The sequence below is a fragment of the Phalangium opilio genome, unplaced genomic scaffold, assembly GCF_054372755.1.
Source record: "Phalangium opilio isolate 3A_F unplaced genomic scaffold, DU_Popi_V2 ptg000048l_1, whole genome shotgun sequence".
Classification (NCBI taxonomy): domain Eukaryota; kingdom Metazoa; phylum Arthropoda; class Arachnida; order Opiliones; family Phalangiidae; genus Phalangium; species Phalangium opilio.
The window spans coordinates 1007128-1021556 of NW_028324170.1; the positions used below are offsets into that span (position 1 = coordinate 1007128).

General features: G+C 37.3%; 2 protein-coding genes across 2 annotated transcripts in view; one reads left to right on the plus strand and one right to left on the minus strand.

The window, feature by feature from the left end:
• The window catches only part of LOC149673533 (plancitoxin-1-like), a 34374-nt gene that overhangs the window by 8461 nt on the left and 11484 nt on the right, over window positions 1-14429 (minus strand). The gene's annotated exons all lie outside the window — the stretch shown is intronic.
• Window positions 1724-3148, plus strand: LOC149673534 (adrenocorticotropic hormone receptor-like). Its single transcript, XM_089839965.1, has 2 exons — window positions 1724-2511; window positions 2641-3148. Exons 1-2 carry the CDS (start codon window positions 1724-1726, stop codon window positions 3146-3148), a joined length of 1296 nt encoding a protein of 431 aa, XP_089696091.1.

Below are 14429 nucleotides of genomic sequence, written 5' to 3' on the forward strand. Positions count from 1 at the left end.
GTCTCGGCTTCCGCGAAACCCTTCATCTTTCGCCACTCTTAATAATAAACAGAAATCTAGTAATGGAAGGTACTTACAACACCCACCGTACGCACACTTTGAGAGCCTTGGAAAATACCAAAAACTCCACTGAAGACCGGACAACAACTTCAAAAGCTGCTAACCACTCAAAGATATACCGATAAAGACCGGGTTCTAGCATAGAGAATATAGTACGAGGGTAGAAGCTTCAGTTTAAGAAGATACTTTCGAGTTTCCCATTTCTTCTTTCCGTTATAATTCATATCAAGATAAGATGAAGTTCAGATTTACTAATTGATAATCAACGCTAGAAAGCGCAGACACTAGTTTCGTATGGTCGTTATTTCACTCTTAAGAGATAGCTACACACCAAGGAATTTTATTACAATCCGCGACCATCTTGCTATTGGGTGCGTTCAGCATGAGAAACCGATTGTATAACCAGTTTTTTCGGTACGTGTGGCTGAATGCACCTTTCTGACGTCGAAAAACTGGTAAAAATATAGTAAAATAGCAAAATTCCTTGTCTAGGACTAATGTTTTATTCCTCTCGCTACATTTTCTCCGCTCCTATACACCTATATATAACCAGTTTGGGAAGTGGAATGGTTTTTCCTCTTCTAAAAATTTTCAGAAAAAAGTGATAAAAAGTTTTAGCAATTTATCTTAAATTTCATTTCGTTATATCACATCAAAAGTGAGTCATTAAAAGTTGCAGAGTGTAACTTTTCCCATCATAAAATTTTGATTGGTGGTCTTGTTGTTAAAAAAACATACTATATACAAGTTTGACCTAAAAGGTTCTTTAGATTCAGGTCCCAACGATAAGGCTTGCACAGAAAATGGTTTGAAAATTTGCAAAACCTTTCAAAAATTAATCTTTGATGTACAGGGTGTTATATTTACCTTTAAAAGTAAAAGGGGTGATTGGTCGACCAAAAAGGTTAGAGTGAAAGAGATTAAGACTTGGAGTACGTCGTAAACAAGGGCACTTTCCACGGAGCTTCACTTTCTGTAATTTTCTATTTGCCTTTGTTTACACTCAGATATTCTTTTACATTTCCTGTTCTGAATCATCTCAGAAAGGTTTCGTTTGTCTGGTACACGTAAATCCGAAACAGTACGAGGTGAGGACAGAGTGTAACGTTGACAGGGAATGTTTCCGTTAAAGATTTCTTCCACGATAACGTCTTCCCCCTCTCATCCTGTTTGAGTTCGATTTTTTTCTTCTTCTTCTTTGCGTCTCCCAGAAGTAGATTGTTTATAATTTAATTTTTTCGCTTTCTCGGGTGTCTAAACGCATGGACTTTCTATTTCTAAAACGGAGCGGAAGTCATTTTTGTGACAGTCAGCTTAGTAGAGTACATTATTTACTTCCCCGCCGCGCCTACCTTTAACCAGAGAGTTATTCAAATTAAATTTAGAATGACCTTGGTATACTAGAATCATAATAATTATAGCTTGCTCGTGCATGCCGTTATTATATATTTTTGAAAGTAAGCGTCCACTTTTCCCATCCCCTATAGGGTTTATAAGATCCATGCTTAACTAGTTAGAACTTCCAACTCGAGAAAGACTCGTCATTTCGTTTGGGAACTGAACGAACACAACGTTTACTGCACAATTTCCACAAAACGTTTCTGTGATCACAGGCAACAACTCTCCCAACGACGCGCAAGTTTACGGTGGAAATTCAACGAACATGACGATAACTCCGCAAGTTTCTGAAATGATTGGCAACGACACAACTGACAACACTGCACCAATGTACTTCACCGATGATTACCATGGTTACTCTACGAACATGACGTTTGCACCCGAACAAAACGATTCTCAAATGAACGAAACGAATGGAGTATCTTCACTTAGGGCGAAGTATTTCAATGACGTGTATTATGGTGTGGTGATAATCGTCTTAACTACGTGTTTCATTAGTTTAGTTTTAAACGGATGTATATTGTGTTCAAAACGGTATATGCATCGGACGCATTTAACGCCTACATTGCGTTTCATCTTCAGTTTATCGGGTTCGGACGCCTTAGGATCCGTTATTCAAATATACCATTTTACGGTTCATAGTTTGCTAGCGAAACTTTACGGCGTTAAGACATCGTCTCTTAATTTCTGCCCGTTTTTATTCATGGAAGCCGTTAGGTTATCCATATTGTTTATATCAGTTCTTCATCTACTGGCCTTGGCTTTCAACCATTACTTAGGGATTGTCCGGCCATTACATTACGCGGCGACCGTGACGCGTCGAACGACCACATTAATCTTATTAACAATCTGGTTGATACCCATCGTGTTCAACTTGGTTTATTTCGCCAGTGTTCCGGGTCAGGGTTTCCAATCTTTGGAATGCAAGGCGTTTGAATTCCTGGGACAGCGTAGCTTCGCTACAACCTACTCCTCGCTGTATTTGGTACCATTTATGTTAATGTCCATTATATATGGACAAATATTCTTCGTGGTACGGCGTCATCAGCTCGGGTTAATACGCGTCGAAGAGAACAAACCAACGTCAGAAGTTCCACCGAACGAGACGTTTCGTAAGAAACTCAGGCGTTCTGCGCGACGTTTCACGCGAGATTTCTCTACTACGAATACAATAGAAGAAAGGCGTTGTTCAACCGTGACCCAAATGAAAAAGAACGTCAAAGCCGTTGTGACAACGCTATTGATTTTGGGTTCTTACTTAATGGGTTGGATACCGGCTGTATTGTCCTACTGTTTAATTTGCAACGATTGCCCGTATCCCGCTAAGACCTTTAACCCAATAACGAATCTAGGCATCACAGGGACTGTTAACACCTTGGTCATACTCAAATCTTGCGTCAATCCAGTTATTTACGCCGTTAGAATACCGGAAATCAGAGACGCCTTATTCCTGATGAAGCAAAAATGTTGCGGACGTCGCGGTGCTCGTGGAGGTGGTATTAAAACGCGATACGGTACTTGGGACACCACGAGTAGTACTCGAAGTACAAATTTTTCGAGACGAGTTTCTTCCAAGTCCAACAAAAGTTTAAATTACGTTTTTAACACCGTTTACTTGGTGAATGTTAAGGACAAAATTGAAACGGAAAATGATAAGCAACGTACGGAAAAACCAGCGGAAACAAACTGACACCTCTTCGCCGTTCTCTAAACGCTTCAGTGTTAAGAAAATTCTATGTCGTTTCTGACTTACGAAGACTTTAATTCTAAACTTATGATGCTGAGAAGTTCACGACTAAGGAAGAAAATAAGAATATTAAATCCCGCTGAGAATACACCCATATATACTTAAGTAGAAGTCTCGAAGACTTGTAAATTAATCTGCGAAACAAATAGTGCCTCGCCTGTACCTTAGAGTAATTAAAAACGGTTATTAACCAACCAAAGCTGGTCAGAGTACCACTCTAGAAGCACCCAAATTAAAGACAAATTGAAACAACAGAAGGTGAGGTGATACACCTGGGAGGTTAATGAAAGCCTAAAGTTAATTAGTTTACGACGTACTCCGATCAAGTTTCGATCTCTTTCTCTCGAGCTTCTTAGGCAGGAGACCAAACACCACTCGCTATATCTAATTTTACGTTGCTCAGAGGAAATATTTTCCAACTACTTCCGCTTTTTCAATTTGCCTTTGTTTTTAATTGCAAATCATACCAGTTTCATAGGTCCGTGGCAGGTTATATTAATTTCTTTCGTCATCCGTATCGCGATTTCTATATTCGAGAGAAAAAAGGCGCGAATTAAGTTCCGTATATGGGTTCCTGTTTAGTATTATTAGTTCATGGCAAACTCGTTAAGTTGATTTAGTCGAGGCGGTAGAGACCTAGCTCCAACCCAGTCAACCGTTCCCTAATTGCATTCATTTAAGCTGAACTTCAACACTGCCTCAGACAAAGGGATACCGAAGGTTCGTTTCAATCACAATCAACTGTCACTTCCATCGTTCAAAAGTCTATAACTTTCGTTACCATTTAAGTATCACTAGAATGATGGAATTGACATATTTTACAAAACTAAATCAACCCCTTTTAATTGGAGTTTGAGCAATTTGTTTTAATTTTTTTTCAAAGTGTGGGTATTTGAAACTTTCTTAATCAGCTAGTACCGCGCTATTTAACTTAAGTAATATATATTTTAAATTTAATTTAAAGTAACTAATTTCTTGAGTAATGTTTAACCATTTCATATTAAAAAAAACATTGAAATGAAAGAAAAAAAATCAATACATTTTCTTGTCTGATTAGCATTGTCTTAATCAGTTTCTTAATTAAATTTAATCAGTAAAATACTCCATCCAATCTCGACTCGAAAACAGTGTCCCTTGTGGCAAAATGGAGATAGAAGTTACATTTTCGACTCAAAATCGATTTCCCAAAGAACATCCCCCTTAATTTATGGCAGACTTATTAAAAACACTCTGTATACTTAATAGATTTTCATATGGAAAGAATGACCTGTCGCCTTTGACCCAATATATCTCAGGTCACTCACGGAAATATTTTGAAACGTGTTACCTTCGTTACGACAACAGAAACCAAACCAATCTGGCTGCTCATCGCTAACGATAATACTACATACCTTTGCCCCGAAATGTCTTTCGACACAAATTGGAAATAGCTTCTCCTGTTCACGACACAAATCATATGTTTAATTAAAAAACAAAAATAATTATTGAAATATCGTGCAAAGACATCTTCGGGGGAAACAGCTTTTAGCGACATTATATTTAACCTTTGACCCCAAAAATAGGTACAGTACATACGTCTGCTTTGTGTTAACAACAGTAGAAATAGAACGCAGAGCGAATGATTTGTTGTTACACTCCCTTTAAAGTAATTACTTCTGAAAGATTAAACAGGTCGCGCATTTTAAATGAAAAACATTTCTAGAAAATGGCTTTAAATGGCTTTAATTAACGACGACTGAATGAAGCGAATTCGGTCTTCTTTAAAGATTCGAGGAAAAATCCAAATAAAATCTAAAGTAAGTACTCCACTTTCTCTAGGCGAAAATATTGATTTAAAAAATCCCTACTCAAGAGAACTGGGAAAACAGAGAATATTTTAAAATGGATATGATTTTAAGCCATTTTAATGGAAATTTGACTTTCTGTTTTTCCAACTGAATCTCGATTAGCGTATTGATCGTCAATTTGGTGACGTCCTACCAATTTTGCTCTATACAAAATACTTGTATCTAAACCAATCAGAGCTTGAATTAAATTCCTTTTAGAATCATCGTGAAAACTACGAATTTGTTAGAATTTAGACAAATATTGGATGGTCTAACATCTGACCATTATAATGATATGTTAAAATCCCCTTAGAATTTGATATCCCTAAATATAACGGTACTAAATACATGTCCATACATCAATCAGAGCTTGGGATAAATTGATTCAACCTTGATAATTTTGTCAGAACTTTAGACAAATTTTGAAGCCTCATAACTCTGACAATTTTAAAGTAATTTACAAATCCCTTTAGGGTGTGATAGCCCTAATTGTCCTCTATCCAATTATACTAAAAACGTGGATTTATGTCAATCAGGGGAAAAGATACAGAGCTTTTGGGTAGAAACACAAGCGTGTAAATAAAAACGACCCTAAAAAAACTGAATCTATATGCGTACTTTTACTCGAAACGCGAGACGGTGTGAAAAATAGCTACGCAAGTGTGAAAGGGTGAAAACCATCGGTCATTCACTGTCAAGAAGCCAAGGCTTAAGATTAATAGACCAAAAACCGTCCGGCCCTGTTTCCGCTTTTACAATATTATGGTAAGCAGCTTTCGCGCGTTTGGGGCTGATTGAGGATGAAATTCTAGACTAGACCAAGTTTACTCGATAACATCGGCAAAGGTGACGCGGATGAATTTATAATGCTATGGCTAATACGAATGTAAATAGTTCGTCCGCACTTGAGTATATTTATAATCTTACTCGAGATTACGGTTATATCATAAGTGTACTAAAACTAATCTAAGTTTGTCACTCAAGTGTCGCTATAGAATTCCGGAGCAATTCTGACCTATCATAGAACGTTACCGATCCCTATGTCCTTTGTAATGTCCTTGATGTAGTTAAGCAACTTAAACGTGTACTCGCTCGTACGAGGAAACTGTCAAGAGTACTTCTAAGCAACTTAAACGTGTACTCGCTCGTACGAGGAAACTGTCAAGAGTACTTCTAAGCAACTTAAACGTGTACTCGCTCGTACGAGGAAACTGTCAAGAGTACTTCTAAGCAACTTAAACGTGTACTCGCTCGTACGAGGAAACTGTCAAGAGTACTTCTAAGCAACTTGGAGAATAATTACTTAACTTATGCAGGATACGCACGTTGCGCGAGACCAAATACTTGGCGCCTCGTGGCGTCGTGGGCTTGCCATCATCCTTCCTCTCTCCAGGACCAGGAATATAAAGCGATCGAGTTAAATCTCTGCGGGGTCAGGGACGAGATGGGATCCAAACGCGCACACACTCTCACTCTATCCTGTTTGTCGTTAAGTAGATTGCTCGAGAAAATGCACGGTAAGTTTACAATGTGACACTTTTTCCGGATATCACGGAAGTAGGCCACGTGCAACCAAAAAGAATTATTGAAAGAGAAGTTGAAAGGTGACTGGCAAAGGTTACCCCGAAAGGTTATCGCAATCGTGACTTTGCTCTTCAGGTTTAAATACATTCTCCGGAAGAGTGCAAAACCAAGTAGTTTAAAAGTCTGCTAAAATTCAACATTAACATCAATTAAATAAATTCATTGTCAATAATAGATAAGATAAAAAATGGCAACAGGTTAGCTGGTTTTTTAAGGTCTATTAAAAACACTAATTACATAACAGGCAATTTATCGGACAACTAAACCGCGGATTAACCAGCTGGGGTAATAGAAACAGTGGCGAAAGTATCAACTTCATTTGTTATAATTCTCTATGGTGCAAGCCTACAAACATTACAGAAAACTATTTTGTGGTAATGACGTCAGCGGGGTTAGAGTGTTGTCGACACACTAAACAATTAGTCACAAAAAGCATCAAGGTTAACGTTTCATTAAATGGATAATGAAATGGCAAGACAATTTTTATGTTCAAATTGATAAAATGTTATGAAATTCATTATGAAAACGTATACTAAAAAGTTTACTTTCGTTTCATATAATTTTTCAAAGTTTTAAAAGTTTAACTTTTGTCAAAAATCGATATGAAATGAAAGCGCGAGCTGTCAGCTGTAAGTGTCACGTGGTGTTGTGGTCGCTAATTGGTTAGAGTTTATAAATAAAACAAAAAATAAGCGTTAGGCTTAGCAATTCAATTTTGCAACTTTGAAAATTTAAATAAAATGAACGGAATATTTTTAGTCAATGATATTAAGGTTATTTTTACCTCTCCGAGTGACGTATGTCACGTGAGAGGTATTACATCGGCCGTGTCTGTCTGTGTGTGTGTGTGTGTGTGTCTGTCTGTCAGACCCCACGTGACCGCGTTCGCAGTTTACAAATCGGAGCAAACAAATACCCGATTTCCGGAACGCGTTCGCGGTTCACGGAAATTTGGTCATTCATCTACCAACACCAGTCTTTACTAACTGGCTTCTAAGGACCACAATCTGCTAGTCTTTGTCCATCCCACATGGACACTAGTCTGTACGTGCTTGCTTCCAAGCACCACCAACTTCTGTTCTTCGTCAATTCCACATTGCCACCAGCTTCTATGCACAACCATCTTCTGTTCTTCGTCAATTCCACATTGACACCAGCTTCAATGCACCACCATCTTCAGGTCTTTTTTGTCCATTCCACATGGACGCCAGTCAGTACATTCTGGCTTCTTTTCCTCCGTCAGCGTTTGGTTTCAAGATATACGCGGCGATCGGCTAGGGTTACGAGAAACGTCTAGCCTCCCAATGGCAGGGCTTCCACCATCGGTTCACGCAAATGCGTTTTTATCTATTATTTGGTTTTAAGATATACGCGGCGATCGGCTAGGGTTACGAGAAACGTCTAGCCTCCCAATGGCAGGGCTTCCACCAAAGGTTCACGCGAATGCGTTTTTATCTATTATTGTAATGGAATCGAAACGTATATATACCCCAAAATTTGAAAAAAGCGGGCAAGAGGGGTACCCTTCACTTTAAACGTCAATATTAGCAAAGTTTCGAAAGATAATAGGAACAACTTTATTTTAAACGATTTAACTATTTTTAAAGTTATTTACTGGCGATTAAAATAATTAATATCATTTATATTTAATTAATTATTTAAGATAAACTTATTTCTATGTACTGACACAAGTGAGAGTTAATATAGAACGAGTAATGAAGATTGCATCTGAAACGAAACACTACACGCATATCAAAGTTAATATAAAACGAGTAGGATGAAAAGATCTCTTACAAAACTATAACATTTTCTTTTTGCAGAATATTAAATGGAAATACTTAAATATTTTTCGGCATTACGATTCTTTTAGTAGTTGTGTAGCTATAAAGCTCTGTTTCATCTCAATATTCCAAGAACATCTTTTGATATTAACATTTAAAATTTGGTGTTTACTTTTTAATTCATCTTTACTACATTTATATATAGTGTAAACGTAACTTTTAGCTTCATTAAATAATAAGGATGCTAATACTTCATCTCTTCATACGTGTTGAAACGACTGGGTCTATGAGATAAGATAACCTAGATCTTAACCATAATTGACCTTGTTTCATGTCCTCTTATAGGAGGTCTTAACGGTTCAGAGTGAACCGAAAGTTAAATACACATTTAAGTGATAGATATTAGGTCCTCATTAGAATTATGGAGGATACGCAGGAAATTATTAAACGCTTTGAATTTTACAAATGATCATGGCAATATCTCGCCGATTAGAACTATGTATTTCCGGTTTGTCTCATTGGCTGGTGGACCTGTGTTTGGAAAGTAAATTCGTCTCGGCTCGGAGAGGTTTATTTTGGTTTCCCAACTTGTAATAATCTAATGCGATAAAACATTATTATATGGCCATTTCATTCCATCTTTAAGAAGGTTAACCGAAATGTATTCTAAACTGTTGTAAAAAAACACCAACCGAGAAAACCTTATTACATATATAAAAATAAAGCTTATGTATAAAAGCCAATTTCACCAAGAACGAAATAGATCCATCATAGCAAGAGAAGATAAACCGTAAAGTAGTTTTGGAGGCAAAGAATATTAGATATATACCGCAACTCAAAAAAGCTAACGGACGAGATAAATAAAATGGATGGATTGACCAAGGCTTATTTTCCTTTTAAGCCTAACAGAAAGGAAGTAATCCCTTGAATTTAAACTTTTAAGCCCGCAGGTTAAAAGATAAATGGACACTAAAAAGGAAAACCACGTCAACACTGACCAGAAGAAAATATCTAACATAAAAATCTTATATAAAAATAGACGTAGCAAAATTTTTATAAGAAGGGCCTATTTTTCTAGGGTTGCTAAGCCTAAATTTAAACGTTTTTCTTCGCAAACCTTTTACCATGTGTTTTGTAATTCTAAAGAGGACCCGCACCACGTACGATATTTACTTTATATAAGAACCGTTTATTGTCTCGAAAAACACAAAAGAAAATAAATGAACTTGCAATCCTAGGTGTTCATCGCTTGGTAAACAAACTGACCGAGTATATTTCTATTTGTATTAATCCGCTTCAAGTTTGTCAAGGATTCTAGACGACGAGGGATTAATCACCAAAAGCAAATAGAAGTAACAGAAAGTGCAGTAAGGGTAAGGAGAGCGTAAACAACAATCATTGGATTGTGATTCACAATATTTACTGTCCTAGTGTTAAAACTCGAATTCCATTTACCAGCCGAACAGGTTCGGACTACGAAATATACAAATCTCCGAGTACCCTAAATTCTATTTTCACCCTAGAGAAATTAATTAAAGTAGGGCTCTGATTGGTCGACCATAAAAGCAAGAGATAAAAACTTCAAGACTTGGTTGGAATACATCGTAAACCATAATGGCGATTCACTACCGACCAAGTACCCAAGGCTCTTATAAACCTCCTTAGTGTCTAGCTTACTTTCTCTTATTTCAATTTGCTTTTGGATACACGTGTAAAAATGTCCAGGCTTGGTAGGGTGTAAACCTGCCATTCCAGCGTGAACTTTCCCCTCGAAAAATATATCAAAGCTTCAGAACTTTCTCGATTGAAGAGAAATAGGTAGAAAGCTAAAACAACGAAACTTGAAATTGCTACTAGTGTTTACTTTAGATTTTTGCTTGGTTCAAACTGATGAAGATCGTATAGAACATCAGAGAGAAAAGTATCGAAAATAATGAAAGGGTATATTTCCTCGTTAAAGGAAAATCGATAAAGATAATAATTTCCTAAATATCAAACGATTTCACAGATCAAACGTCGAATATTTTAGTTTGTTTACTAGGATAGATATTTAGGAGACGGTTTGTAGACACAGAGAGAATATAGAAAAAGGAATAGAAGCTTAAGTTTGGGAAAAATCTTTCATAATTTACTAAGAGCTAGTTCGAGAACGACAAGCGATAATTGACTACACTCGGTTAATTTTGCTGTCCATCTTCCTATTTAGTCTGTGCTAAGCCTTTGACAGCACCTCACCAGGCGTCGCTTTACGAGAATCTATGACGTTTCACCTACGTCACTTCATGACAAGCTCTCAGTAACCAGTGACAAACTTATGGAACATATCTTATGATTGTCAGTCAGCCAATCAGAACCTTTACTTATGTAGATGTAGATTACACTTGATTTTCTCTGGTAGACATAAGTGAATAAAAAAACCCAAGTAACCAGCGCGGTTCTCTCGATCCTTATTGATGCGTATAAAGCTAAAGAGTACCGGTTTTAATTTACGAAATAGCGTTTGTGCCAAGGCAAAGTAGTTAGACGGAGTGATTTTCTTAACAACATCTCATAAATTAAAAAGGTTTCGGTGTTAAGGCCCGAAGGCGTGAGGCCATTGGGTTAACGAGACCGCAATGAAAAGATGGGGGATCTAACCTTTCTAGGGTCCAGGAAAGATTGGATTCGCTAGAAATATTCTCTTAGCGAAAAGGACAAGAGAGATATGGGGGTTACCATGGCAGCAAATCCGCATTCCACCACCCGTCAAAAACTGGCTCAAACCTTTCCTAGCTGCCAAGTGAAACAAGAAAAAAAGTTGGGCCAAGTTGTTACCGTTGTTACAAGTTCGACGGCAACAGCCAGTCGCAACGTTCTATGCCTAGAGTAGTGTCTTATTAGCTCAGATTAGTTAAACGCGTCGAAAGAAAGCAGCCATAAACACCGAAGTTTTGGCTTTTAGATTATGAGGAGACTAGTTCAGATTGTTAACCCTTGGCAAATATAAATAATGAAGTACTCGCGCCAGTATTCTTAATGCCTCACTTTTTGTTTACTCTATTTGGCTCGAAAAAGCAAAGTTAGATGAGGCCCTTGCTAAAATTCCATTGCGTTCACAAACTTCACACCGAATGACTTGAAGTTGAAAGTTTCTAATAACCAAGACTTAGAACCGAGGTGCAACAACAACCGCTTTAAATTTATAACCATAACTCTGAGGGTTAATGAAAATTATTTTCACTTTGCGCTTAGATTTTGTTGAAATAGTTCCGAGCGACGGCTGGTCTGGTTTTTCTTTTCCGTATCTGCAAGAAGAAGTGTTTTGGAAGGATGAAAAACAACCGAATTTAGTGGTTTTTGTGGCTTGCCGCTAATTGAAGGCATCAATCATTGCCCAACGTGCGCGTGCACCAACCATGGGAGAACTGAAGAAGAAAAAAAGAACCACTCGAGTGCACGAGGCTATGTGTGCAATCTTTCAAAAGAACAAAATGCACGTACTAAAAAAGCAAAGCGGAAGGTGGACGGGAAAAACGTCTCCAAAAACTGCCTAAGAACCACCTCAAGGAACTGAAAAAAAACGGATAGAAATGTGAAAGGGACCAAATCTAATAGGGGAACTTTTGATCATGTTAAACTTACGAAGAAGTAAAAATAGCACAACCGCTTATTACTTTTTTGAGATAACGAAGTCATCCTAACTGTAGTTTAAAAAGCCTTACAGAGTAACCCCAAAAGTGTGTCCTCTATCGAACAGTTGGGCCCACCTCAATCTGATTTCAAGTAAACAAATCATTTTAAATTGCCGTAAACAGAATTAAAAAAAAAAAACATCCACAAACTACACACAACTTTGAAACATTGCTAAACATTCCAGTAAAATCCCTGTAGAATATGATAGCCGTAATTGTCCTCTACTCAATGATACCAGAAGTATATAATACTTCTCTTCGAGAGAAGTGTTCCACAAAACGGGGTAAGTGTAACGTCATTCTTCCCAACATCGGAACATTTGGAGCAAGGTGACTAAACCGAATCACATACGCGATAAATAGGTCCCTCATTATTACTCTATTGGCTTTTAACTATTTGGCAAGACGCGCTTGTGGATTTTTGTCCCACCCCAAGACGAGGTTTGTGGGTTGATTGCTGGGAATTTAGTGCCAAATAATTATAGAATTCATCTTACGGTGCGATGCCCATCTGAAGTTTGATGAGCGGGAAAGCAAACAAAAAGGTGAGCCTGGGAAGAATGACGTTACATAACTAAAGTATTAAAGGATACAGAGTTTCTTCTTCTATTATCCCCTTCTGATGATACTTAACACACGGGTTTAGGTCAATCAGGGGTTGAGAAACGGTTCCACTTCGAAAATATCTTCTCCGTATCACACGATTGCATTGTAGTTTGTCCCAGGATCAAGAGAAACGGTTGCGGTCCACTCGGCAAAGTAAACAATCATTCTGAGAGTATATAGCGACACCAAATAGAAAGAGAATGGCGTAAGAAGACGAGCGATGTACAGCGCGCGAGGCGATGGGAGGCAATAAAAACGGCAAGCGCTTTTCAAGTCCTTCAGAATATTCCCCGCGTTAAAGGTCGAGGGCAAACTGTCAAAATGATTTGTCAACCAATGAAAGCAATAAAAAAGCTTAAAGAGGACATAAATTTACAAGTAGTTTAGCCTAAATTCAAACGCTAGACCTAATAAAAAGATTGAAAGTTCTTGAGCTTTGCCACAAAGTGTTTTTTTCTCCTTTATGAAAATGTTACGGTTTGTTTAAATGTCAACAATATTGAAAAGTTGAATTAAGAATAGACGAAAAATTGTTTCGCGTTGATTAATTTAGGAAATTTTTAATTGATTTTTTGGAAAGTTTAAGGTCATCTTTCAGTTAAACCTTCTCTTTTAATAAATTTGGGAATTTTTGGTTTTTCGTCGTCTATTCGAATATTCGAGTACGTTTGCGACTTTACAGGGAAATTTGACCTGTCGAAAATTCCAGAAATAAATTGAAAATGGGATACTACACTCTTGATACGTTATTTATAACCAAAAGCAAACAGAAAATAACAGAAAGTGCACGAGCTTTGCACTGGGGGAGGTTAATGAAAGCCTTTAATTTTAGTGTATTCTCAGTATGGTTTACTACGATGTACCCAAATCAAACCTTGATCTCTTTCTCTACAGATTCTTTGGAAAATAAACCAATCATCGAGGGCTTTATTTGATATTACGTTATCGTTATTAATATATTTAGGAACAGAATAGAACTTTCGACTCATTCGAGGTATTGATCTTTGGAATTCGTTAGTAAATCATTATATTGTAATCTGGTTCTTGGACATTGTTATCATAGAATACATTTCGTAGTGCAAACCTGGTTAGTTGGTAAATGTACGTGCCACTAGTCTTAACACCAGTAGTATACCGCCCGCGAGGTAGCAGCAAGAAGTGATTTATTAGGGAGAAGGTATAAATTCGCCACATTTCCAGCTTTATCTCCAGTATAGTATTTTCCGACTGAGTAGAGGAGAAATAGCCCGGCCTCCGTTTACGTCCCCCCTTATATTTTGAAAGGGGGACTGGGACTATGACGCGCGAATACTTAAGCATCTTATACCTTCTCCCTAATAAACTAGATATCGCTTCTTGGTGGCAGTAAATACTGGTTTCATTCATACTGCCTCACATTCTATTACTTCTATTTGCCTTTGCTATACACAAATAAAGTCGAATAACTACTGTATCGAGTCACTCGGCCTACGTGTGCATTCAAACCGAAATAAACTCATTTTTAGTGGCTTAAATATTAATAAATATCTTCTCCCAAGTTTCGAGGAATTTAAAATTAAAATCAACGAGCTTTGAAGGCTTAACCGTCAATTAATTATCTATGAGCATATTCCCCCTTAAAGGGATTAAGTTTAATATTGATTTCGCTTTTAATATGAAAACTTTACAAGAAGGTAAATAAATTTAAATTACCTTAGACAAACTTTTAACGGAAGTTTTCATAGAGTTGTCTTTTAATTCAAACAACCTTAATGTT